The sequence below is a fragment of the Capra hircus genome, chromosome 5, assembly GCF_001704415.2.
Source record: "Capra hircus breed San Clemente chromosome 5, ASM170441v1, whole genome shotgun sequence".
NCBI lineage: Eukaryota > Metazoa > Chordata > Mammalia > Artiodactyla > Bovidae > Capra > Capra hircus.
Window position 1 is genome coordinate 62,925,736 of NC_030812.1, and position 27,692 is coordinate 62,953,427.

The following is a 27,692-nucleotide window of genomic DNA, read 5'->3' on the forward strand; positions in this document are numbered from 1 at the left end:
GTTTCTGAAGGTTTGTCATTTTTGCACAGCAGTGTGAAAATGGTTCATGGAAATATTACACCTGAAAATATAATTTTGAATAAAAGTGGAGCCTGGAAAATAATGGGCTTTGATTTTTGTGTATCATCAACCAATCCTTCTGAACAAGAGGTAATAAAGGTTTTATTCTTCTAATTTTTTTAAAGCTCTGGAAATTTTTAAATTGCATCTGAAATAGATTAGAGAATTTATATGTCTGATGATGAGATGATTGGATGGCATCACCAACTCAGTGGACGTGAGTTTGAGAGTAGATAGATAGTAGAGGACAGAGAAGCCTGCACATAGTTGCCTAGTTGTGTCTAACTCTTTGTGACCCCATGGACTACAGTATGCCAGGCTCCTCCATCCATGGGATTTTTCAGAAAGGAATACTGGAGTGGGTTGCTATTTCCTCCTCCAGGAGATCTTCCCTACCCAAGGGTCTAACCTGAGTCTCTTGTGTCTCCTACATTGGCAGGCAGATTCTTTACCACTGGCGTCACCTGGGAAGTCTGATAAATGTGTATAAATAGGCTTTGTGGTACAATGGTATGTTTAAATTAATAGCTTTATAGAAAATTTCTAATGTTCATTGTACCTACAAATATTCAGTACACTAATTCCATGGTAATGTTACTTGAGAAGAAAGTGCTAAAGCACTTTTGGGTTAGGTAGGTTTTTTCCCCCTCAGAATGTCAGGTACAGGAACAAACTGAATTTAGCAGTGTTTCCCCAACTTACTGAACCACAGAATCTTGTTTAGGGAGCATGATAGCAACAATAGCAGTGACAGTCATGGCTAATGTTTATTGAAGCTCTTTCTAAACACTACCTGTGTATTTACTTATTATCCTTGCAACAACTCAGTGAGGTATAGGAATAATACAGATGACCAAGTTGGACTCATAGAATGAACTAACCTGCTTTAAGTTTAGGCAGGTGGTAAGCTGTAGAGCTAAGATTTGAACCCAGTTTTTCTGGCTAAAAAGCCCCTGTTACTTAGTGATTATGAAACCTACCTATTTATACTTAGGAAAACACTGCAATATTTCAAATTTTTACTGTGTAGTTGGTAAAGAAACCATGATTTGACCTAAGATACATTCGTAATATAAGTAAACATTTTTAGGGGAAGCAGAAAGAATTAGTATTGGTTGAGATGTACTATGGATCAGGCATTGTGCTGGGCCTGTTTTCCATACATTTGTTTAATTTTACAACAGCCTTTTGAACCTATTAATTAAATCACATAGCTCATTAGTGAAAGAACAAGGTTTCAAACAACCCTAATCTACTTGACCTCGTAAGTTTGAAGCCTGTATCAGAAAACATAGGCCATACCTTTCCACATTCAAAATGCATCATATAGTATACTGATAATTTGTTTTCTGGAAGAGAGTGCCAATAATCTCAAAGATATGAGTTCTTATTCTGTCTCTTAGCTTGTTTCATGCATGTTGTAGTTTTGGGATTTGGGGAAATTTAGAATTGAAAGTCTTGGTGACATTTTTACTTGCATGACTGAGTATGAATTTAAAACTCAATTGTTAGTACTTGACAGTGGTTTGCTTTAATTTGACATATTTAATCCACGTGATCATTTTTCTGTCCTTTTATAGCCTAAGTTTCCATGTAAAGAATGGGACCCAAATTTGCCATCATTATGTCTTCCAAATCCTGAATATTTGGCTCCTGAATATATACTTTCTGTGACCTGTGAAACAGCCAGTGATATGTACTCTTTAGGAACTGTCATGTATGCTGTATTTAATAAAGGGAAACCTGTATTTGAAGTTAACAAGCAAGATATTTACAAGAGTTTCAGCAGACAATTGGATCAGGTATTTGCCTTTAAATATTTGCTTGCGTTAAAAATATATTAAGTGTTTCTTAGTATTTTTTTCTAAAATATGTTCAGAAAATTCTCTAAACTGGGAGGAGTGTCTCATATTTTGTTTCCATAAAGTCAACTTAACAAAAGTAATTCTTAGGATTAATATTTGTTACTACAACTTTAATCATGGCATTTATTTACTAGAGTGAAAATTGAAATATGGCCTAAAATAATGGGCATTTTGCTTTAGGAATGGAGACAATTTCAGGTATTAAAAGACATATTTTAGTTATCTTGCAACAGCAGTTTGTTCAATCTAAAAATACAGTTAGTAAATTTCAAAAAGATTTAAATGGACTGTTCACAATATAAATGTATATCTTTTGAATATTTTATATTCATATTTAGCATTATTACTTTTGAACAGTTGAGTCGTTTAGCATCTAGTTCACTTACAAATATACCTGAGGAAGTCCGTGAACATGTGAAACTACTATTAAATGTAACTCCAACTGTAAGACCAGATGCAGATCAAATGACAAAGGTGAGTATGTATTAATTCCTGCCTTAGATGGAGGGACAAAAAATGAGTTAAAGTTGATTAAATGCTCCTGAAGATTTAATATATAGTCCCCAGATAACATCTGTATTCATGAGTGTATTAAATATTCAGTGTCCTTTAATCTTAAGGAATTAAACAATTTATGATATAAGTGCTCTGATATAAAGTTAAGATTTCAAATAAAGAGACATAATAGTTATAACTGGGCATGCAGAAGTTCTAGACATGCTAAGAGTTCATAACCCTCTTAATTCACTCATATAAGCATGGGTTTTAATAAATGGTACTGTTTATGGCCTCAAGATATTTTAGTTAATCTTTTACTATTTTACTAGTTATGTAAAGTAAATGTTATTGTGTAGTCAGTTCACAGATTCTGATTCTGAAAAATTGACTTCAAAAAGAGAAATAATTTATTGTTTCTTATTCTGATTTTTACAATTAGAATTTTATTAAGTTGTCTTAAGCATTTTGCTAAATGTTTCTGAGTATTTTTTTTCACCATACTGTGTCAATTTCACATATGAGAAGTATTTCAATATTTATCAAAATAATTTTACTTTTCTGTTTTTAGATTCCCTTCTTTGATGATGTCGGTGCAGTAACACTGCAATATTTTGATACCTTATTCCAAAGAGATAACCTTCAGAAATCACAGTTTTTCAAAGGACTGCCAAAGGTTCTGCCAAAACTGCCTAAGGTTTGTTGTTTTTTTTAAACAAATGGTCTTCCACTTGTTTGTAGAGAGGAGTTATATGTATGTATTTTGGCTGTGCTAGGTCTTGGTTGCTACATGGGCTTTCCTCTAGTTGTAGCAAGCAGAGGCTGCTCTCTAGTTGTGATGCGCAGGTTTCCCGTTCCGGTGGCTTCTCTTGTTGCAGAGCACAGGCTCAGTAGATGTGGTGCACGGCCTTAGTTGCTCTGTGGCAGGTGGGATCTTTCTGCATCAGGGATCAAGCTCATATCTCCTACCTTGGTAGGTGGGTTCTTTTCCACTGGGGCCACCAGGGAAGCCTAAGGTTTGTTGTTGATCAGTTTGTTATTGTAGTCAGGAGTTTAGCATTTAAAATTTACTTTGACTTCACTATAATAACGCTTTCCCCAAAACGTAACTTTTGCAAAGGGTACATAAATGTCTAAAAGGCTATCGACTGAAGTCATAAAAGTTTAGTGGATCTTTTTTACATGGTGGAAAAATAATTAAATAGGATAAAACAATTAGAAGGGTTCAATTCAGTTGAGTCGCTCAGTCGTGTCCGACTCTTTGCGACTCCATGAACCGCAGCACGCCAGGCCTTCCTGTCCATCACCAACTCCCGGTGTCTACCCAAACTCATGTTCTTTGAGTTGATGATGCCATCTAACCATCTCATCCTCTGTCATCCTCTTCTCCTCCTGCCTTCAGTCTTTCCCAACATCAACGTCTTTTCAAATGAGTCAGCTCTTCACATCAGATAGCCAAAATATTCGAGTTTCAGCTTCAACATCAGCCCTTCCAATGAATATTCAGGACTGATTTCCTTTAGGATGGACTGGTTGGATCTCCTTGCAGTCCAAGGGACTCTCAAGAGTCTCCTCCAACACCACAGTTCAAAAGCATCAATTCTTCTGAGCTCAGCTTTCTCTATAGTCCAATTCTCACATCCATACATGACCCCTGGAAAAACCAGCCTTAACTAGACAGACCTTTGTTGATAAAGTAATGTCTCTGCTTTTTAATATGCTGTCTAGATTGGTCATAACTTTCCTTTCAAGGAGTAAGCATCTTTTAATTTCATGGCTGCAAGCACCATCTAGAGTGATTTTGGAGCCCCCCAAAATAAAGTCAGCCACTGTTTCCACTGTTTCCCCATCTATTTGGCATGAAATGATGGGACCAGATGCCATGATCTTCGTTTTCTGAATGTTGAGCTTTAAGCCTCTTACACCTTCATCAAGAGGATCTTTAGTTCTTCTTTACTTGTTGCCATAAGGGTGGTGTCATCTGCATATCTGAGGTTATTGATATTTCTCCCAGCAATCTGGATTCCAGCTTATGCTTCATTCAGCCCAGTGCTTCTCATGATGTACTGTGCATAGAAGTTAAATAAGCAGGGTGACAATATACAGCCTTGACGTACTCCTTTTCCTATTTGGAACCAGTCTGTTGTTCCATGTCCAGTTCTAACTGTTGCCTCCTGACCTGCATACAAGTTTCTCAAGAGGCAGGTTAGGTGGTCTGGTATTCCCATCTCTTTCAGAATTTTCCACAGTTTACTGTGATCCACACAATCAAAGGCTTTGGCTTAGTCAATAAAGCAGAAATAGATGTTTGTCTGGAACTCTCTTGCTCTTTTGATGATCCAGTAAATGTTGGCAATATGATCTCTGGTTCCTCTGCCTTTTCTGAAACCAGCATGAACATCTGGAAGTTCACGGTTCACATATTGCTGAAGCCAGGCTTGGAGAATTTTGAGCATTACTTTACTAGCATGTGAGATGAGTGCAATTGTGTGGTAGTTTGAGCATTCTTTGGCATTGCCTTTCTTTGGGATTGGAATGAACACTGACCTTTTCTAGTCCCATGGCACCTGCTGAGGTTTCCAAATTTGTTGGCATATTGAGTGCAGCACTTTCACAGCATCATCTTTCAGGATTTGAAATAGCTCCACTGGAATTCCATCACCTCCACTAGCTTTGTTCGTAGTGATGCTTTCTAAGGCCCACTTGGCTTCACATTCCAGGATGTATGGCTCTAGGATCACACCATCGTGAGTATCTGGGTCGTGAAGATCTTTTTTGTATAGTTCTTCTGTGTATTCTTGCCACCTCTTTTTAATATCTTCTTCTGTTAGGTCCATTCCATTTCTGTCCTTTATTGTGCCCATCTTTGCATGAAATGTTCCCTTGGTAACTCTAATTTTCTTACTAGTCTTTCCTGTTCTATTGTTTTCCTCTATTTCTTTGCATTGGTCGCTGAGGAAGGCTTTCTTATCTCTCCTTGCTGTTCTTTGGAACTCTACATTCAAATGGGTATATCTTTTCTTTCCTCCTTTGCTTTTGGCTTCTCTTTTTTTCACAACTATTTGTAAGGCCTCCTCAGACAGCCATTTTGCATTTTTGCATTTCTTTTTCTTGGGGATAGTCTTGATCCCTGTCTCCTGTACAGTGTCACAAACCTCCGTCCATAGTTCATCAGGCACTCTGTCTATCAGATCTAATCCCTTAAATCTATTTCTCACTTCCACTGTATAATTGTAAGGGATTTGATTTAGGTCATGCCTGAATGGTCTAGTGGTTTTCCCCACTTTCGTCAATTTAAGTCTGAATTTGGCAATAAGGAGTTCATGATCTGAGCCACAGTCAGCTCCTGGTCTTGTTTTTGCTGACCGTATAGAGCTTCTCCATCTTTGGCTACAAAGAATATAATCAATCTGATTTCAGTATTGACCATCTGGTGATGTCCATGTGTAGAGTCTTCTCTTGTGTTGTTGGAAAAGGGTGTTTGCTATGACCAGTGCATTTTCTTGGCAAAACTCTATTAGTCATTGCCCTGCTTCATTTTGTATTCCAAGGCCAAATTTGCTTGTTACTCCAGGTATTTCTTGACTTCCTACTTTTGCATTCCAGTCCCCTGTAATGAAAAGGACATCTTTTTTGGGTGTTAGTTCTAAAAGGTCTTGTAGGTCTTCATAGACCCGTCCAACTTCAGCTTCTTCAGTGTAACTGTTTGGGGCATAGACTTGGATTACCATGATATTGAATTGTTTGCCTTGGAAACGAACAGAGTTCATTCTGTCAATTTTGAGACTGCATCCAAGTACTGCATTTTGGATTGTTTTGTTGACTATGATGGCTACTCCATTTCTTCTAAGAGATTTCTGCCCTCAGTAGTAGATATAATGGTCATCTGAGTTAAATTCACCCATTCCAGTCCATCTTAGATCGCTGATTCCTAGAATGTCGACATTCACTCTTGCCATCTCCTGTTTGACCACTTCCAATTTGCCTTGATTCATGGACCTGACAGTCCAGGTTCCAGTGCAGTATTGCTTTTTACAGCATCAGACCTTGCTTCCATGACCAGTCCCATCCACAGCTGGGTATTGTTTTTGCTTTGGCTCCATCCCTTCATACTTTCTGGAGTTATTTCTCCACTGACCTCCAGTAGCATGTTGGGCACCTACTGACCTGGGGAGTTCATCTTTCAGTGTCCTATCATTTTGCCTTTTCATACTATTCATGGGGTTCTCAAGGCAAGAATACTGAAGTGGTTTGCCATTCTCTTCTCTAGTGGACCACATTCTGTCAGCACTTGGACATTAAACATCAGAAGAGAAGTTGTAAACTGTTGTGGAAATCACTGTCTCACTAGCAGTTAAGGGGTTACTTCGGTATGATACTAGTCTCTCCAGTTCTACTCTCCCTTCCTGGCTTAGTAAATTGTGAGGATAACGTAGTCTAAACATATTAATGAATGCCAAAAAAGCCACTGTCTGGAAAACTAGCTAATTCCTTTGTAAAAATAATTCCATTGTTTAATCTATCAGATAGTCATTGGTTATATACTGTTTGTCTAGCCCTTTACCTAGACGCCCTGGAGACTAAATGGGAAACAAAATATTGTCCTTGTTTTCAAGGCCCTTTTAGTAAATGTAGATGGCATTAATGATAATTTACAATATGGGATATGAATCATAAGTAATGAAGAAATTAGGAGAACTATATTAATGAAGACTAATTAGGAAAGTTTTCCTAAAGAGTGACCATATTTCCCCCTTTCTCTGTAATGTTCCCAGGTAATGTCTTTTGTCCTGGCATAATTAGCAATAGTAATATTTTATTCTCAAAAGGGTGCCAGTTTCAACTATCAATTATGTAGTCACTTTACCCAAAAGGATTGGAGGTGTTAGACGCTTAACTTCAATGTTAATACTAAAAACCTGACATAAAGATTAATTTTAAGGAAACATTTTTGCTTTTCAGCGTGTGATTGTGCAGAGAATTTTGCCTTGTTTGACTTCAGAATTTGTAAACCCTGACATGGTACCTTTTGTTTTGCCCAATGTACTACTCATTGCTGAAGAATGTACCAAAGAAGAATATGTTAAGTTAATTCTACCTGAACTTGGGCCTGTCTTTAAACAGCAGGAGCCAATCCAGGTATGTATGTAGATATTTTTTCCTGTTTATCTGTGGTTATTCAGTGGTCTTAATCAATGATAACTATCACTGAAAACAAAAGTAATGGATATCTGGCTTTTTAAAAATTGAGGTAAATGTGAGAGACTTGCTTTTCCATTAGTCAGAAGCTATTTTTCATATGCTTGAAGTAAACCATTCCTAAAGTTAAAGTTGAACTTTGCAAGTAAATGTCTATAGCTCTCAACAAGTTACTGTCTCAAAAAAGAAATTGTAGTGAGGTTTTACATGTGTTATATTGTTCCCATTGACCTTACTGAGTGTTGCAGGTTTAGTAAAATAAATATTTATTTTTCTCCTGCACTTTTAAATATTTCTGTGTTTCTGCTTTGTTATTGAATCTTTAATTTGTAGATGGTTTTTGCCAGTTGTTCCCATTATTTTATTGCTAGTAAATAGTTTCACTAGAAGAGGGAAAATGCTTCCAGCACCGTGAAAGTAATATGTGTATTGTTAAGAGGAAATTTAATTAGAATCTGATATGGACTCTATTAAAATGTTTATCCCTCCGATTCAAGGTGGGCTTGGATTTAAGGGAGCAGTAGGGTCCCATACTTCAGTTAGAATCTGGCCACCTTCATCTCCTTGGACAAGTCATTACTCTCTTACAGCTTCTATTTTCATCATTTCTGAAGTGAAAAGAGTTGTTGAAATTAATTGAAATTTTCTTGCACATGGGAAATATTACCAAGTTTCTGATACTACATGGCAGTAGCTTATTGGTAAACTGTCGATTACCTAATTTAACAGTTTAATGACAGGCTGTTTGTGGTCCTTCCCTTGAAGGGAGGGAAACTAAAGGAAGTCTGTGGTAGTAAGGCAAGAGTTCCTCTGCCTAAGAAAGGGGGAGGTGAGGGAACTATAGGGTTTGAAGCAGAGTTCTCCAAACACGGTCAAGGTGTCCAGAAGAAAAGCAGTGGAGTCACATGTCCACCAAGCTGTGCATCATATAGGAGCCTAAGGAATCTACCATCTGAGCACTTATTTGCCTTCATTCTTTGCATTTTTTCCCTCTTACTAGTCTAGCTAAAAATCCCTTCTGAAAAATTTTAACTGAGCCTTGACAAAACTAGTCTGCATAAATAGAAGGGATGGTTTGTTCCTATCACTTAGCTATGTGGTGGCAGACAAATGATCAGGGACAACTGAAAATGTTTCTGTCTAGAATTTTTCCTGACAGTCCTTTTCATTTCTGTACCTTTGCTTGTTTTGAGCTTCATAGAAGCCAAGTGATGTAATTTACTTCTTTGCGACGTCTGACTTTGCTGCCCCCAGACTTTTATTTTTTACCCAGTAGCTTTCTAGATAGTTGGTACTTGTGGGTGAGTGATGTATTACTGAAGATATGTGAAAGTTAGGAAATTAGCTTTTATTTAAATATTTAAACCAAGAACAGATGTTAAATATTGTGCTTCTAGAAACATAAGAGACTTGATTTATATGTTTTTGTCTTCCATGCCTTCAGGCTAGCAACATGGTAAGTGTCAAAACACATAAGTTATTCTTTTGAAGCAACTTTAAATTTTGGCATACGTAAAGTGGCATAAAAAGTCTAGACTTTGATACATTGTTCCCCTTGTATACACAGATTTTATTAATCTTCCTCCAAAAAATGGATCTGCTACTAACCAAAACTCCTCCTGACGAGATAAAGAACAGTGTCCTGCCAATGGTTTACAGAGCCCTAGAGGCTCCCTCCATTCAGATCCAGGTATAATATTCAGTTTTTTTCTTTTAATGATGATTTTGATTAGTAAAGCAAAAGAAAGAAGTAAAGTACATTTTAAGTTTGTCATAAAATTTTTATATAAAGCTCAATAATACATATTAATGAGTTAGTGAATTTCATTATGTACTTTTAAATTATGCTACTGCTGCTGCTGCTAAGTCACTTCAGTTGTGTCCAAATATGTGCGACCCCATAGACGGCAGCCCACCAGACTCCCCTGTCCCTGGGATTCTCCAGGCAAGAATACTGGAGTGGGTTGCCATTTCCTTCTCCAATGCATGAAAGTGAAAAATGAAAGTGAAGTCACTCAGTCGTGTCCGACTCTTCGCGATTCCATGGACTACAGCCTACTAGGCTCCTCTGTCCATGGGATTTTCCAGGCAAGAGTACTGGAGTGGGGTGCCATTGCCTATATCCACTCCTAACTAATTTGAAGAATCAGTTGATGAATACTGGTATTAATAAAGTAAAATGATTATTGTTCTTTTTACTTATCAGAAATGTACTATTCTGGAAGGTTTGATTTACTCTAGTTTGGATTGCTATATACCTTCTTCCTAAATGAGTAATTAACGTGTGAATGAAAATGACAAACATGCATGTGCCTTTTTTTTAAGAAAGCATTAAGCAGGTACTCCCCATACTCTTGTTTTTTTCATGCTTGGTAACTCAGTCTTCTATTCAGAAATGTTGTTGCTTTTGAATTGAAGTTAATTTGTATAGCAGGTAGGTAGAAAAGCAGATAATAATTTAGTGTGAGCATCCCTAATGCATGAAAAGTCAGGGCATTCATGTCACAGAGTGCTTTAAAACATTGCATACTTTGCCAAACTTCTGGTTCTTCACATACTTTGCCAAACTTTTAGTTCTTTGCTACTAAAATTTTGGTTCTATGGAATATCTGGAAAAAAAGTTTGGATTGCTATTAAAAGTATAATTTAGTTTGAGCTTTTTCCCCCCTACTGTGGAAAGAACATCTGATTCCACAAAGGTTTCATATTTAAAAGTTTATACTCTCTTTGCCAGTGTAGAGATTCTAGTAAAGAAAAGCATAGAAGTTTAGTTTTTATAAGTTGATGACCAAGCTTTTTTTTTTTTCAAATGTGAACCTAATACCATATATATATGGTCACTTTTTTGATTCACTTCAGTCTTTATCTGAGGTCTTTTATATTATTCAAAATTGTGAAGTTGAATTTAAAATTTTTCCTTATAACATCATTTCTTACTTCCTTTGTCCAAATGACATGGAATGATGGGGAAAGGTATACTTACTGTTACTTTTTGGCACGTCCCAAAGGAATTGTGAATTACAGCTTGAAACATTCCCACAGGCCCTGTGTAGCCAACCTGATTATATATTCAGCGAGATTAGGGAGAAAAGGGAGGGTAAAGTGATGTGTAAGTCATTTTTCTTCATAAAATAAAGTGAAGTGAAGTTGCTCAGTTGTGTCCGACTCTTTGCGACCTTATGGACTGTAGCCTACCAGGCTCCTCCGTCCATAGGATTTTCTAGGCAAGAATACTGGCATGGGTTGCCATTTCCTTCTCCAGAGGATCTTCCCCAACCAGGGATCGAACCTGGCTTTCCCACATTGTAGGCAGACGCTTTACTGTCTGAGCGACCAGGGAAGTCTTTTCTTCATAAGGGGGTTACTTCAGCAAATAAGTTATCATCCAGTATTTTACTAAAATAATTAATATATAATTTAAATGGACTTATGCAACTTTGCCAAGTTTTAGAAACCAGCATTTCTGATGTCATTTCACTAGAAGTGTTTAGGTACCAGTCCAATTAACTAGTATCAGCATTGCTTGGTAAGAATCTGATAAAAGTTAAAACCTGTCTAAGCTTTGGGAGAGAGAGCAAGAGCATGAAACGAAAATCTTTTTTCCTCACGCCTCATGCAAGTAAGAAGGCTAGGAAGTAACTCGTGAATATCATTTTTGGAGTGGTATTTTTAAAGTGAAGTTTGATTGGGACTATGAACATTTAAGAGGCTAGAGAGAGTTTAGAAAAACATTTGGAAAATTAAAAGATGGTTTAGAAAAGTTAGGATCATTAGAGGCATTGATAAATGAGAACCAGTTTTAAAAATTATTTACCTTTAAAATTACATGGAGAGCTTGTGTTCATTCTCCTCTCCCCACCACTGATTGTAGAGAAAATAGAATGTAAAAGGCAGAAGTTGCTGCGAACATGCTAATTGGACTTGCTTTTGTTTTATTTTTTCAGTCTCCTGTTCTTAGGTCTCCTTGTATAGAGAGAGCTCTGCCCTCCTTTAGCTAAGTGATTTAGACTTTGCCTCTTTATAACCTGCTCCTAGATCATGTGGCATAGTGCATATATGGCGTGTTCAGTCCAGTCTGTCTCAGATGAATTCAAGACTGATTTACTGTTCCCCTCTGGTAACAGGAGCACAGGGTCTCACTGACTGCTCAGCCTTGCTCTTTCTCCTCTACCAACTGTGGAAAAATAGTCCCTTAAATGTAGCTTGTATTTCTTCAAATTATGTCACCTGCTTAATTATTATACTTCTGAATGGATATTAATATTAACTCTCTTCTTTCTGTCTGCCTTTTGGAAATCTAGGAATAAGTTTAAGTAGATAAAATATTTGCTAAAATTCTGATATCAGATTCTTAGTGATTAATTCATTTCTGTCTAACTACAAATAAGTGTATCTTTGTTTGCCAGATATCATCAATAACTCCTTCTCTGATACACATTTATACCTCCATTTTCTTCAGTAATTTCTTTTGTGCTTTTCTATAAGAATCATTCTGCCTTATAAGGTATCTGAGATGTGGGTTCTTCAGCCAGTTTTTTCTCAAGCCATTTCCTGTTCTTTTTCTTATCTCATACAATCCTCCATCATCCTTCCTTTCCTCTGTTATACTCTCTGTTCCCAGTTCCAGTCATTTACACTGTGGCATAGCATTAGTTAGCAAGAATGTTTTAAACGACTTTTCCTGTTTCTATCCATTATATTTGCTTTAGTTTCAGATTTTAGAAATACTTGAAAATATCAATATAAAGAAAATTTAAATCCTCTCTCAGAGGTTCCCACAGTTCAGTTAACATTTCCAGATATATCCTTCCAGCTCTTTTTCCTAAGTCTGTAGACAGATACATGTTTTAAAAATTGGAATGATATAATAGTGTCTTATTACATTTATCCTCAATATTATTAAACAACCTTTGAACATATATTTTAAAATGTATTATATTCTATGATATGGATATTGTAACAGCTAAGAAATTTATTATTTAGGAGGAATAGTTCTCCATGAATTGGTATAATATTTGATTTTTCTCTCATGAGAGAGAGCAAAATTTAGATGTTACTTTCTTTTTTAAAGATGTTCCTGTTTTTAAAATTGAATGAAGAATTGTGTTTTCAGAGAAAAATTAGGAATATTATCAGGAAATTTTGGTATATGTGCTAGTTGTGTGACCTAGCATGAATTTGAGTGAGGTCTTCTGAGCCTGTTTTCTCAGGCTGTAAAATAGAAAATCGATAATAAGTATTTTTCTTTCAAATAGCTTTTGAAAGGATCAAATGATAGATAAGAGTTTATTTCAAACTATGTGACAATATTAACCATGCAAATACAAAATGCTTTTTAATATGTTTCTCTGAGATTGATCCAATTTATTTTATTAATAGGAACTCTGTCTAAACATCATTCCAACCTTTGCAAATCTTATAGACTACCCATCCATGAAAAATGCTCTGATACCAAGAATTAAGAGTGCATGTCTGCAAACATCTTCCCTTGCTGTAAGTAATTACATATTTTTATTTGTCTCTCACTTCTCATTGGCTTAGTAATTTTCTTATTGTTTAGTAATCTTTTTATAGTTTGTTCATATGTTTCATCTTGGCTCTAAGTAGCCTATAAATAGTACAGTGAAAGTGAGCAATAGCTGTAGTTTGCCCGGATATATTATTTTATAGTATTCCATCCCTGACATTACTCCGTCTGCTAGTGCTTCAGTAGAAAATTCAATCCTCTTTCGCTTTAAGCCACAATTTATTTTTTTTAACCACCTAAATTGTTTTCTGCTTTACTTAGTTTACTTAAAAAAATAATTTTATTAATATTATGATCCTGATTCAAAGTATTCTATCTTAAAAAACTCTAGCAAAGAAAGTAGGGTGTGAATTGTTTATCAAAATAGTCAAGAGACTATAGATAAAATTTTGAAAAAAGAGCTCCTAAATACCGGGTTTTAGTGACTATATTAAAAATATATTAAAAAATATAAAACTTCAAGTATGGAAGATAGAATTTTCACATATTGTTAAAATATTTAAGAATGACTTGAACATGAATTAGAGAAATATACTAGAGGCCCAGTAAAATTAATTATTTGGTGGGAGAATATAGTCCTTTTATAGTTCAAATGACCTCAAGAAAATATTCTTAGCAAGCAAATATATAGTAAAGCTTTTCAAATCCTAATTACTTTATTTAAAATAACATGAAAGTAAAATCATTCTTTGCCTTTAGCTACTTAGTATCCTGGTAAAGCAATCATCAATTTTCTGAAACAAATCAGAGGAATTTATAAATATGTGAATTTTCTATATTAATAAAGGATGAGAGCTTTTAACTTTTCTTTCATTTTTGAGATTTTAATGTGTACTTATATGAAGATTAGACTCATGCTTAAAATACTTTGGTCTAGATTGTGAAGACTTGAAATGACTAATTCAGTTTACCTCTTTTAATAGGTACGTGTAAATTCATTAGTGTGCCTAGGAAAGATTTTGGAATACTTGGATAAATGGTTTGTACTTGATGATATTCTACCCTTCTTACAACAAATTCCATCCAAGGAGCCTGCGGTCCTCATGGGAATTTTAGGTAGCTGAAAACTTAATGTCATTTGATGCTACTTTACTGTTTTATAATCATGCACATGAACTTCTCAGTCTGTAAAACCATTTTGCTCTCTTTTCATGTATATAGCATTCAGTAACTGAAGAATGATGGTGTAAATGTCATGATGTAACTTATCTCTCTTGTTAATTTTAGCAAAAGTGGTAGTACCTGACATTTACAAAGGGATAAAAACATTTGGGAATCCCAGCTTCACAAATAGCATGTAGTTTTCCCTCTAAAAAATGACACTAAATAAGAGAGGCAAACAAAGCTACTTGAAATGCTGATACCAATCATAATAGTAATACCTAATGTTTATTTGTTAACCGATTTATAAGAGGCACTCTGCTAAGTCTTTTCTGCATTATCTTATTTTGTCCTCTCTAAAATCTAATGAGATTTGGTACTTTTATTTCTGTTTTACAATAAGGCCATGAGGTTTAGCTAAATGAAGTAAGTTATTCAAGATTATACAGCTAAAAAGTGGTAGAGTTGGCTTTTAATTTAGATATGTTTAAATATGAACACAGGGCTTCCGTGGTGGCCCACTAGTAAAGAACCTACCTATCAGTGCAGGAGACATGGGTTCAGTCCCTGGGTTGAAAAGATTCCCTGGAGAAGGAAATGACAACCCACTCCAGTATTCTTGCCTGAGAAATCCCATGGACAGAGGAATCTGGTGGGTTACAGCCCATGGGGTCACAAAAGAGTTGGAGACAACTTACCAGCTAAGCAACAACAACAAAATATGAGCATATATTTTTCAATGCTAAGTGCTGATAAAGCATTATGAGCCTTACAGCACCTTCTAGTCATCAGCATGCTAATTCTAAATCACTCTATTAAAAAAACTGTGAAATTGTTTATAAATAGTTGAAGTCCAATCTGGAAATGCTGGGGTCTGCTATTCTATTAGCTGTAGAATCACATAAACATTAACAAGTTACTAAACTTGAAGTTCTGTGTTAATTTTGAAGAAAATCTATGTTATTCAGCCATGTATCTTAAATACCTACTATAGCACCTGATTTATAGAATAGCCTCAGTAAATATTTATAGGAATGGTCAGTAAGTAATCTGTTGTGGACCTCTGTGGACATAGAAATTTTGTGATATGTTATGAAACTTTTGAGCTCAAGGAAATTAGTCTTCTTGACAAGGAGTCTGACACAATGAAAAGAGCGCTAACCCCACTTCTGGCTGTGCCAGTTCCTGGATTGACTTTGAAAAGTTTCTTTATCTATCACATAAGGGTAAAATAATATCATTAAAGGAGTTTTGTGAGAGTTCAGTGAGACCAACTGAAGGGAAAGTAATGAGCATAGTGCTCTGCAAACAAGTATTTAGTGGGCATACAGAGTTCTTTGAATATATAAGTGAAGTGTGCATTCATTGGAGAATAATAGGAGGTAGTGTGTTCTCTAGCTTTAGCTTATATACAAAACTCTGGTGCCATGAAAGCATTCAGAGATTGAGGAGCAAATGTGCTCAGTTTACCAAATGAAGGCTTTGTGAAATAGGTATAACAGCAGGGTCTTGAAAGTTGAGTAAATATGAAGACAACAAGGAAGGATTGTGTGGAGTTAAATTATTAAAGTTCAGAAATGTTGAGTCTGATTGGTTGAAGTGAATAAAGGTATAGGACCTATGCTTAGACACTTTTAAGTTTGAGTGAGTAGTATGAAATATACATTTAGTTGTGTTCAGAATACAGAGACATTTCTGTAGCCTTACTGCTACACTGTTAAGAACTATACCTGATTCAAATAGGCTTTTCCTGGTACTAAATTGTTGTTGTTCAGTCTCGCTCAGTTGTGTCTGACTCTTTGCGGCCCATGGACTGCAGCACACCAGGCTTCCTATCCTTCACCATCTCCGGGGCCTTGCTCAACCTCATATCCATTGAATTGATGATGACAGCCAACCATTTCGTCCTCTGTCGTCCCCTTCTCCTCTTGCCTTCAATCTTTCCCAGCATCAGGGTCTTTTCTAATGAGGCAGCTCTTCGTGTTAGGTGGCCAAAGTATTGGAGCTTCAGCTTCAGCATCAGTCCTTGCAATGAATATTCAGGATTGATTTCCTTTAGGACTGACTAGTTTGATCTTCTTGCTCTCCAAGAGATTCTCAAGAGTCTTTTCCAACATCACAGTTCAAAAGTATCAGTTCTTCAGTGCTCAGCCTTCTTTATATCCAACTCTCACATCCATACGTGACTACAGGAAAGACCATAGCTTACTAAATGGACCTTTGTTGACAAAGTAATGTCTCTGCTTTTTAATACGCCGTGTAGGTTTGTCACAGCTTTTCTTCCAAGGAGCAAGTGTCTTTTAATTTCATGGCTGCAGTCACCATCTGCAGTGATTTTGAAGCCCCCCAAAATACAGTCTGTCACTGTTTCCATTGTTTCCCTGTCTATTTGCCATGAAATTATGGGACCAGATGCCGTGATCTTCATTTTTTGAATGTTGAGTTTTAAGCCAGCTTTTTCACTCTCCTCTTTCACCTTCTTCACTTTCTGCCACAGGGTGGTCTCATCTGCCTAGCAGAGTTTATTGATATTTCTCCCGGCAGTCTTGATCCCAGCTTGTACTTCATCCAGCCTGGCATTTCACATGATTGTACTCTGCATAGAAGTTAAATGAGCAGGGTAACAATATACAGCCTTGACATACTCTTTTCCCAATCTTGAACTGGTCTGTTGTTCCATGTCCAGTTCTGACTGTTGCTTCTTGACCTGCATGCAGATTTCTCAGGAGGTAGGTAAGGTGGTCTGGTATTCTCTTGAAGAATTTTCCACAGTTTATTGTGATCCACACAATCAAAGGCTTTAGCATAGTTAGTGAAGCAGAAGTGTTTTTTCTGGAATTCTCTTGGTTTTTCTGTGATCCAATGGATGTTGGCAACTTGATCTCTGGTTCCTCTCCCTTTTCTAAATCCAGCTTGAACATCTGGAAATTCTCGGTTCACGTACTTTTGAAGCCTATCTTGGAGAATTTTGAGCGTTACTTTGCTAGCCTGTGAAATGAGTGCATTGGTGTGGTAGTTTGAACATTCTTTGGGATTGGAATGAAAACTGACCTTTTCCAGCCCTGTGGCCACCACTGAGTTTTCCAAATTTGCTGGCATATTGAGTGCAGCACTTTCACAGCATCGTCTTGTAGGATCTGAAATAGCTCAGCTGGAATTCCATCACCTCCACTAGCTTTGTTTGCAGTAATGCTTCCAAAGGCCCACTTGACTTCGCACTCTAAGATGTCTGGCTCTAGGTGAGTGATCACACCATTGTGGTTACTGGGTCATTAAGGTCTTTTGTATAGTTCTTCTATGTATTCTTTTCACCTCTTCTTAATATCTTCTGCTTCTGTTAGGTCCATATCATTTCTGTCCTTTATTGTGCCAATCTTTGCTTGAAATGTTCCCTTGGTATCTCTAATTTTCTTGAAGAGATCTCTAGTCTTTCCCATTCTATTGTTTTCCTCTATTTCTTTGCATTGTTCACTTATGAAGGCTTTCTTATCTCTCCTTGCTATGCTTTGGAATTCTGCATTCAGATGGGTATATCTACCAAAAAAAATACAGGCTTTTACAGTTACACTATTTTAAGCCAAAGAATATGGGATAAGTGTATCATGGTATGTTAAATCTAAACCGACAGTAAAGCTGAAATCATTCTGATACATATGTAAGAACATTCTTCTTCAAAGCATTTATAAGGAAAAATGTGTAACTGTACTGATTATCAAGAGCTTTTATATAGATACATTGTTTTTCTGATTTCTGTTAATTTTGTATTGAATTATAACATTTATTCTTTTTTTTAAATCAGGTATTTACAAATGTACATTTACCCATAAGAAGTTGGGAATCACCAAAGAGCAGCTGGCTGGAAAAGTATTGCCTCATCTGATTCCCCTGAGTATTGAAAACAACCTTAATCTCAATCAGGTAGGAATATTTTTGTGCTTTATTCAATTTATTCAGCTTACTCTTTTCTCGGCATTGAATGTATAAATATATTACATATAAACATTGATAAAACAAGGAAAAATATGTTGAAGAGGTATATGAAGAAAGTGCTTTTTATATTCAAAGTAAGGAATATGTGAGTTAGAAAGAGGGATTATTGAAAGCCTTGTTCAGTCAATCAGTTAAGTCACTCAGTCGTGTCCAACTCTTCGCGACCCCATGAACTGCAGCACGCCAGGCCTCCCTGTCCATCACCAACTTTCAGAGTCCACCCAAACCCATGTCCATCAAGTTGGTGATGCCATCCAACCATCTCATCCTCTGTCATCCCCTTCTCCTCCTGCCCTCAATCTTTCCCAGCATCAGAGTCTTTTCCAGTGAGTCAGTTCTTCCCATCAGGTGGCCAAAGTATTGGAGTTTCAGCTTCAACATCAGCCCTTCCAATGAATATTCAGGACCGATTTCCTTTAGGATGGACTGGTTGGATCTCCTTGCAGTCCAAGGGACTCTCAAGAGTCTCCTCCAACACCACAGTTCAAAAACATCAATTCTTTGACTCTCAGCTTTCTTTATTGTCCAACTCTCACATTTGTATATGACTACTGGATTTGCAGAGGGAAGAAAGTTTCTAGAGTCTTCCTGTAATATGTGGTATTACTGAAATAAATTGTTTCTGAAGTACCATAAGAATTATTTAACTAAATTTTAGCTAAAACTTAAACTATGTTTTGAGATTGAGTTGGATATTCTTATAAATTTTAATTATTTGAAAGTTAGATTATGTATATTTAATATGTCTACTAGCTTTTTAGAAAACAAGGTTTATTTTAGCCAAACAAGTCATTTTTATAATGATCTAATAAAGAGTGATTTTTTTATGCATCATTAAACAGATTGTGGGCTTCCCAGGTGGTGCTGATGGTAAAGAACCCGTTTGCCAAGCAGGAGATACAAGAGATGTGGGTTTAATCCCTAGGTTGGGAAGGTGCCCTGAAGGAGGGCATGGGAACCCACTGTAGTATTTTTGCCTATGGAATTCCATGGACAGAGGAGCTGATGAGCTGCAGTCTGTGGGGTTGCAAAGAGTCAGACATGACTGAAGTGACTTAGCAGGCATGTACACATGCAAACAGATTGTGGTCAGATATGCACATATTAGGTGGTCAGTTTTGGATTAGTCTAAAAAAAATCAATGTGTAATAACTGATGGAGTTGAATTTATTTAAGACTGCTGAGTAATGGCTGTTAGACAGCTCAGAATATAAAACTTATTGAGACATGTTTTCTGGAACTTAAAATATCACCACTGTACAAAGATACTATAAAAGCTTGCTATGATATTCTGAGCTAAAATATGTGTAATCTATTCTTGTGTCATCAGACCTATGGGTCATATTCTAGTAAAAATAGAGAATATTATGAATAACTTGTGGAATTTTTTAATTCTGTTACTTTGTTGCTAACTTGAAACATCCTATCAATTTCTTATTATACCAGTTCAATTCTTTCATTTCCGTCATAAAAGAGATGCTTAATAGATTGGAGTCAGAACATAAGACTAAACTGGAGCAACTTCATATAATGCAAGAACAGCAGAAGTAAGTAGGTTGAATATGAATTGCACATGGTCCAGGAGTGACATTAAAGTTATGTCATGGTTGATTGCCTAGAATATGGATGAGAAAATTTGAAGGATTTCAATTTGACTATATGGAAAAGACCCTGATGCTGGGAGGGATTGGGGGCAGGAGGAGAAGGGGATGACAGAGGATGAGATGGCTGGATGGCATCACCAACTCGATGGACATGAGTTTGGGGGAACTCCGGGAGATGGTGACGGACAGGGAGGCCTGGCGTGCTGCAGTTCACGGGGTCGCAGAGTCGGACACGACTGAGCGACTGAACTGAACTGAAAGCATGTAAAAATTTTCCAGCAGATTAAGTTAAACTGAGTTTAAATAGAATGTTGTTGAAAATCTGATGTTATTTCTAAATACAAAAGCATAACATGATATAATCTTAATGTTTTCTCTACATAAAGAAAATTCTGTTTCTGAGAAAAATCTCTTATCATATTAGCCACCAGCATTGTAAAATCAGGGTGCTGATCACCAAGAGCACCACTTAAAAGTTTTTTTTCAAATCTTTGAAATCCTTGTGTTTTGATTTCTCCTTTTCTCTTTTATCTAACCTTTGAAACATTTACAGAGAATTCATTCCATATGTAGTACCAGAGCATCCACCTCTTTTTTGTGTGTGTCTTATAGAGAGAATTTTCTAAATTATCTGCAAAATATTAGTATACAAAGGATGAGGGGAAAGATGAAAATTATTCAACAGAAAATGCCAGTTTTTGTGATCAAATCTTCACTATATTCTTTGCTCCAAAGAAAAAGATGAGTTTAGAATGCCCATTAAGGTTTAACCCTGAGCCAAAGACATCTGAAAATCAGTAAAGTTGATACGAGTCACGAGCCAGATCCTCCAAAAGAAGCTTTTTTGGCCTTCTTCCAGTGTAAGATAAAGGCTTTATGGAAGTAAATACACAAGGTGTAGAATGACGTGAAATAGCCATTTGTAAATGCTAAATATCCTGTGAGATATATACGTCTATGCTGCTGCTAAGTCGCTTCAGTCGTGTCCGACTCTGTGTGACCCCATAGACGGCAGCCCACCAGGCTCCGTTGTCCTTGGGATTCTCCAGGCAAGAACACTGGAGTGGGTTGCCATTTCCTTCTCCAATGCATGAAAGTGAAAAATGAAAGTGAAGTCACTCAGTCGTGTCCGACTCTTAGTGACCCCATGGACTGCAGCCTACCAGGCTCCTCCATCCATGGGATTTTCCAGGCAAGAGTTCTAGAGTGGGGTGCCACTGCCTTCTGCATATATGTCTATACATACATGTATATATATGTATATATATATATGTATGCTGTTAATGGTTTGACTATGTTAGCATAGGAGCCCTGAAAATCTTTAAAAATTACAACAGAGAAATTTTCTATCTAGTATTTATACTTGAGGTGTAAATGAACCTTCTTTTTTTTCTTCCTATCTAAATAAATGTTACCTATTTTTCAAGGCATAGATCTTGCCCACATCTTTGATTCAGTGATTATAGAATTTATTGTTAGAGTCATAGATTCTAAACTTAATCATGTTAAGTTCCCATATTGTATCTTGTCTCTCAGTGAGCTCTGAACTCTCGTATGGTAAGAACCATCCTTGCATGATTTTATGACACCCTGAGTAAATTCTCCAGTAAATCTCAAATGTTTAGTTTTTTTTTAAAAAAAACTTGTGTACAAATGTTACTTGTAGGGGCAAGCAGACACTGATAGTAGTAAATAATGAAAAAGATTATGACTCTCCTTAATGAAGTTGCAGTTTGTTTAGGTAGTAATAACTTCTATGTGGGTGAACTATTTTTAGGACAAGTATTTTAAAAACATTTCTTTTTAGAGCTTTGTCATAACTCAGCTCTTTCTTACAGATCTTTGGATATAGGAAATCAAATGAATGCTTCTGAGGAGACAAAAGTTACAAATGTTGGGTCTCAGGTAAGAAGATATTTAGATCATTCTAATTCTGGGGAGAAAAAAGTGCTTGGCAGTGCACTCCATTTCAGAAGTTTCTGATCTTTAAGTAGTAAAGTTTTGCACATTGTTCAGCTGGTTGATTTTTTTTCTGTTTCAGCAGATTGACAAAGTCTTTAACAACATTGGAGCAGACCTTCTGACTGGTGGTGAATCAGAAAATAAAGAGGATGGGTTACAGAATAAACAAAAAAGAGTACGTTTCTTTACTGTTCTTTTGACATTCATATTTATATTATATGACTTCTATAAACCAGAGATTTTTTTTGTTGTTGAGAAATACTGTTTAGCTTAATAGGAACATTCTTTAGTTATCTTTATGAAATTTAAAAGTTACCAGTGGGTCATGACCTAACCATGTTGAGAATAAACATGCTTAATATTTTTAACTTCCTTTTTTATTCATTCTCCCACATTGGTAATGTTTCTAGGTTGCCTGACTTCTTGTCCTTTCTGTTGTACTTTGCCAGTCACATCCCTTGATAAATTTTACAGTGTCTCCTCTCTGCTCCTGATTTTGAATAATAAACTATAAAACTGTAGTTTCCAGCTGAAATATTGGTTAGCATCCAATATAAAAAATATATCAACTTTGAATTTCGCTAAGGGCAGTTTTCTTCTATTCATTCAACATGTATGAGTACCTGTATGTATAGAACCAAGACACTGTGGTTTACAAAATTGTACGAGGACATACTGTGGGCGCAAAGGTTGGCAAAGCAAATCTAAGAAAAAAGATGCTGAATTTGATGCAGACGTTAGTCTCAAAAATATTGTTTATTCATTTTTTTTAAAGTTGTTTAATTCTTACTTAGCTTTTGATGAATTCTTAAAATATTTTTTGGAGTAAGAAAAAAGCAGTTGAACAAGAATCTCCCAACATTATAGCTAATTCATGTTGTACAGCAGAAATGAGTACAACATTATAAAGCAATTATCCTCAATTAAAAAAAAATAAATGAAAGGTATATATTAAAAAAGGAAAAAAACCAAATAGAAAACCCACAAAACTAAAGTATAACTGACTTTACTTATATTGCTGTGGCAGTCACCAATACAGTAGTTCGTGAACTACTTGGTGCTGCCAAGTATTGTCAAATGGTATCGTCAAACAGACAAAAAAGCAATGTTCTGCTTTACAAATGAAATTATGAAAGTTGTCAGTTAACTTTTTTTTGCTGTTGTTTTGTTTTAAGGCATCACTTACACTTGAAGAAAAACAAAAATTAGCAAAAGAACAGGAGCAGGCCCAGAAGTTGAAAAGCCAGCAGCCTCTTAAACCTCAAGTTCACACACCTATTGCTCCAGTCAAGCAGGTCAGAGTTCATTTTTTTGTGTGTAATTACGCTACTCTTAAGGAGTAAGGTAGTATAGAACCTAGTCTACCTAGTGTTTTATGAAAATGTATTTCAGAAAATACTTTAATATATAATTTCTAAGAAGTATGGGCATAAAGGATTTTCCAGCATCTCCTCAATAACCTGCCAAATGTATGATGTTTTATGATAGTACTTGTTACCAATATAGAAGAAGCTAGATTAATGGGACGGTTCTTTAAAAATACTAGGTCTGTGATACTAATTCAACTCTGCTCACTTTGAATTGATCAGGAATATTATGTTCATGCATTTATGTATTTTTGAGCAAGAAACAATTTTCATTTTTTGGCTTTTTTGTTATAGTCATGTTTGTAACTTGATTTAGGGATTCTTACCTATATGTCTTGACCAGTATTTATTTCCTTCTGTGTTCTAGGCACTGATTTAGGTGCTGGTTTTAGAACAGTGATTAAGTTCTTTGCTTGGAGAAACTTTATACTCTTACTGGTTTCAGAAATAACTTTATCTTAAAAGCTTTCTTTAAATTTTTTTTGTTGTTGTTGTCTCCTAATCATTAAACTTTTTCCTCTGGGAAAAATCTTTCTGGGCCAAGAGGCAAAATAAAGTATTTTGTATGTACTTATATAAGAATAAAGAAATTTAGAAAATAAATTTCCACACAATTGTGATGAAAGTCAAAATACCAAAATAATGAAGTATCCTTTCTGTGGGACTTCCCTGGTTGCTCACTGTTAAAGAATCCGCCTGCCCATGCAGGAGACCCAGGTTCTATCCCTATGTTGGGAAGATCCCGTGGAGAAGGAAATGGCAACCCGCTCCAGTGTTTTGCCTGAGAAATCCCACAGAGCCTGTCAGGCTACAGGCTGTGGGGTCACAAAAGAGGCACACAATGTAGTGACTAAACAGCAAGAACATCTTTTTCTATGGTACAGATCTAATGAGAAAAATGCAATTCTGCTTTTTGGTAGAGGCACAATGGGGGAGACAACATTTCATTTAATCGGAGTTCAAAGTTTTGTTCCCTGTCATCAAATTGTTGCAAATGTTCATCTTTAAAGAGCCTTACATATGTGGCAAACTGGGTTTGGCCCATGCACTGTGTAGTTTGCTGTCTCAGTGTAGACAAGCTTAATTTTAACTTGTCCTTTATAATAACATTTATCAAGTGTTTTACTAATTTTAAAGTAATTTGGAATAAAGTAATTTCCTTGTATTTTTCAGACTAAGGACCTGACAGACACGTTGATGGATAACATGTCATCTTTGACCAATCTTTCTGTTAGCACTCCTAAAATTTCTGCTTCAAATTCGTTCACTTCTGTTCCTTCCACGGGCCTTGGCATGATGTTTTCTACACCAATTGACAATACAAAGAGAAATTTAACAAATGGCCTAAATGCTAACATGGGCTTTCAGACTTCAGGATTCAACATGCCAGTTAATACAAACCAGAACTTCTTCAGTAGTCCAAGCACACCTGGAGTGACCAAGATGGCCCTGGGAACGCCTTCCGCCTTGCCAAGCTTCAGCGCTGCCAGTGTTCCTCCTGCAGGCGGAAAGCAGGCTCAGCAAAGACCCACAGATATGTCTGCTCTTAATAATCTCTTTGGCCCTCAGAAACCCAAAGTTAGCATGAACCAGTTATCGCAACAGAAACCAAATCAGTGGCTTAATCAGTTTGTACCTCCTCAAGGGTCTCCAGGTATGGGCAGTTCAGTAATGGGAACACAGGTGAACGTGATGGGACAGTCTGCCTTTGGAATGCAGGCTAATCCTTTCTTTAACCCACAGAACTTTGCACAGCCACCAACCACTATGACCAGTAGCAGTTCAGCTAGCAATGATTTAAAAGATCTTTTTGGGTGAGGTGTCATGCTCCTATTTTTGAAGGATTACTTCAGTTTTAATCATGGGTAAGCTGATTTACATCTTTATATAGCTGGCTTGGAAGAAGTACTTCTATGGGAGAGTGGTCCTGTGATAGGAAAAAAAAACTGTTTTCATGCCAGCATAGTAGTTGTATGGACTCCTAACAGTTGAGGTTTTTAAAGCATTGAGGATTTTTTTTCCTCTTACCAACTCCTCTTCAGGTTTTTAAAAGACCCAACCCATATCAATCTCAATGAGAAAAAAAAGACACCTGAATATCTTGAATAGCAGAATTTTTAAGTCAAATGTTTATTTTGGCTTGTATATCTTGGTGTTATTTTAAAAGTTGAGTTGATGGTAATTGCAAGTTTCATCTGTTAAATACTACATGGTACACAGTCTGCCTTCACAAGTCATTAGTCTTCATTTTAAATATGTGAAAAATCCTGATGCTGTATTGATTTGTTTGCATTTAGCACAACTGAGAAAATGATACGCATAATGAAAAGGATCAGGTCATTTGCTTTTCCAATCTTATTCTGAGATGAACTAATGTTTAGTACAAAAGACTGAGAAACTACTACAAAATTTAATTTAACCTTAATTTCATTGGTTCAAACTAAAGGCATTATTAACTGTCATAAATGCAAACTGATCATTGTAAATTATTTTTTAGCATGGTCTGCCTCAAGTAGTAATGTATTTTTCTCCGTTTACTTGGATATGTTTAGAGTCACTTTTTTTCCTCCTGTGTCACAGACAGAAGAGGTATGTACTGATTTGTACAGGTATTTGACAAAGCCGTCTCTGTGCTTTTTCCTGATTGCTGCATTCATGCTTCATTTTGAATTGAAACTTCAGAGGTTGCAGCATATATGAATTGCATTTTCAAAAGGATATTTGTAAGAATTAAACTATATTTAATGAGTAAACTTTTGAGATTTCTGCTGTATTGTTTCAAATGTAATAAACTTTACTTCTCTAAAAATGAGCATTTGTATCTTCTGGCTGCAATTTTCAGCGTGTTAAGTCTGACCTCATCACTTACTGCATCTGAAGTTTAGTTCTTTTCTCAGAATTTTAGGGTCTTTCATTCAAACATTCTGTGTTCATAATTAGCCATTTTTAGGAAAAAAAGGATAAATTCTTGTAACAGGAAACATGCTTTCTTTTTCAAGGCCTTTCTCTGATGTTTTTCTTTGATTAGCTGATCAGTCAACTGTGGAGTCTTATGCCATAGATGTCATTTGTATTCTGTTAAGTTATATTCCATCATTATAACTTTAAACTGATCTTTCAGAGAACTATAATGTATTATATTGTAACTGCTGCCATAGAGTTGTGGATTTTAATTATCAGAAACCAGCAATCATTTAAAATAAATCCTATGAACTTTACTGTACTGACACTACATTTATTCATTGAAAAAATATATATCCTCACATTGAACATATGCTACTTAATTATAAGATATAATTTGATAATATTGCTGGCAGCATTCAGTAAGGAGGTATTTAAAAAAATAAAAAGTCAGCTTTATGTCTGGTTTTTCTTCGAGTGGTACTTTTTACATGGTTTTAGGAAAAGACTCAGGAATGCTGAAGAAACTTACCAAGAAATGAAAAGCACTAGGGAGATCAAATTTTTTTTGGCAAATGCATTCATACCAGATTGTGTCTTATTTGTAACATAATACCTATCTTGAGAAAAGTTTACATAAGGAATAAAATTGCATAACGTTGAAGAATTTTTCTTAGTAACAATTCAGTAGTCACTGTTCTTTAGGAAGTTGCTTTTTATTTTGTAAAATAACTTTATGTCGGTGTTTAACTCCTAATAAGAAAATTTACTATAACTATATAATTTGAAAGTCTAAATATAAAAACAGATTATTTGAGAAATATTTGTGATTGTTAGGTAATTTCTACATCTTGAAATTTGTTCATTCATTGAGGTAATGGTGCTATATTTTTAGAAAATTTTCTATACATTTTTCCTTCTTTCTTGAAGGTATTTTGTTTAAGTCATTTCTATCACCTGAACTGTTACCATTGCCTTTTTCTGTTGTGAAATTGCCTCTAAAAATAGTGCTGTTTTTAGGCTTGTATTTCTATGTGAACAAAATTTTCAAAGTATTGAATTACCTTAAAATTATTTCAGATATCAACCGCATTTAAGTCCCTTGTGCATAGAGTAGAAAATTGGTAGTTAAAAAGCACCTGTCTCCAAAAATTACAAGAAAGATTCCCTTTATTTGAATTGGTTCTTTATTCTCCTAATGCTAAAGTGTGTGGTGTATTTGGAGGATGCATAAAAGGAAATGGAAATAGACTATGTACTTGGTTGGGGTTTGTTTGTCTAATTTTATTTTTATTTGGAGACACATATAACCTTTCATGTGAATAAGTTAAGGACATAGGTTTTTGCTATTTTTTTCAACCTGTAAAATACCTCACATGGTTGCTTTTACATATTAAAGGAAAAGGTATATGTGAAAGTACCTGATAGCAAGCACAGAGTATGCACCAAATAAATTTCAGCTTTTATAAAACTTTCTATATTAAGTTGTAATTTCATGCTTTGTTATTCACTGGTCTTGAAATAATTTTAGAACAGAACAAATTATATGAATTCAAACAGTATAGGATTTTAAGAGATTATGTGACTGGCTCTCAAACTATTACTGTGACAATAATAAATA

At 35.7% G+C, this 27,692-nt stretch overlaps 1 protein-coding gene across 2 annotated transcripts; it reads left to right on the forward strand.

Moving 5' to 3' along the window:
* Nucleotides 1-25,982, forward strand: SCYL2 (SCY1 like pseudokinase 2). 2 transcript variants are annotated; one of them, XM_018048150.1, is made up of 14 exons: nt 1-150; nt 1,641-1,862; nt 2,283-2,399; nt 2,992-3,117; nt 7,383-7,559; nt 9,187-9,309; nt 12,999-13,112; nt 14,070-14,202; nt 18,047-18,165; nt 19,684-19,784; nt 21,680-21,746; nt 21,883-21,978; nt 22,979-23,098; nt 24,344-25,982. In XM_018048150.1, the coding sequence occupies exons 1-14, from the start codon at nt 40-42 to the stop codon at nt 24,986-24,988; spliced, it is 2,271 nt and encodes a 756-aa protein (XP_017903639.1). In that variant the 5' UTR covers nt 1-39; the 3' UTR covers nt 24,989-25,982. The 2 variants fall into 2 exon arrangements, with proteins under 2 accessions (XP_017903639.1, XP_017903638.1); XM_018048149.1 differs by having other exon boundaries at nt 4-150; nt 21,886-21,978.

What these genes read in the sequence shown, in the direction of transcription:
- SCYL2 (XM_018048150.1), top strand. Translation starts at nt 40, where the DNA reads ATGGTTCATGGAAATATTACACCTGAAAATATAATTTTGAATAAAAGT. An exon ending in ATAATGCAAGAACAGCAGAA is followed by an intron (nt 19,785 to 21,679) that starts GTAAGTAGGTTG and finishes TCTTTCTTACAG; the next exon opens with ATCTTTGGATATAGGAAATC. An exon ending in TTACAAATGTTGGGTCTCAG is followed by an intron (nt 21,747 to 21,882) that starts GTAAGAAGATAT and finishes TTTCTGTTTCAG; the next exon opens with CAGATTGACAAAGTCTTTAA.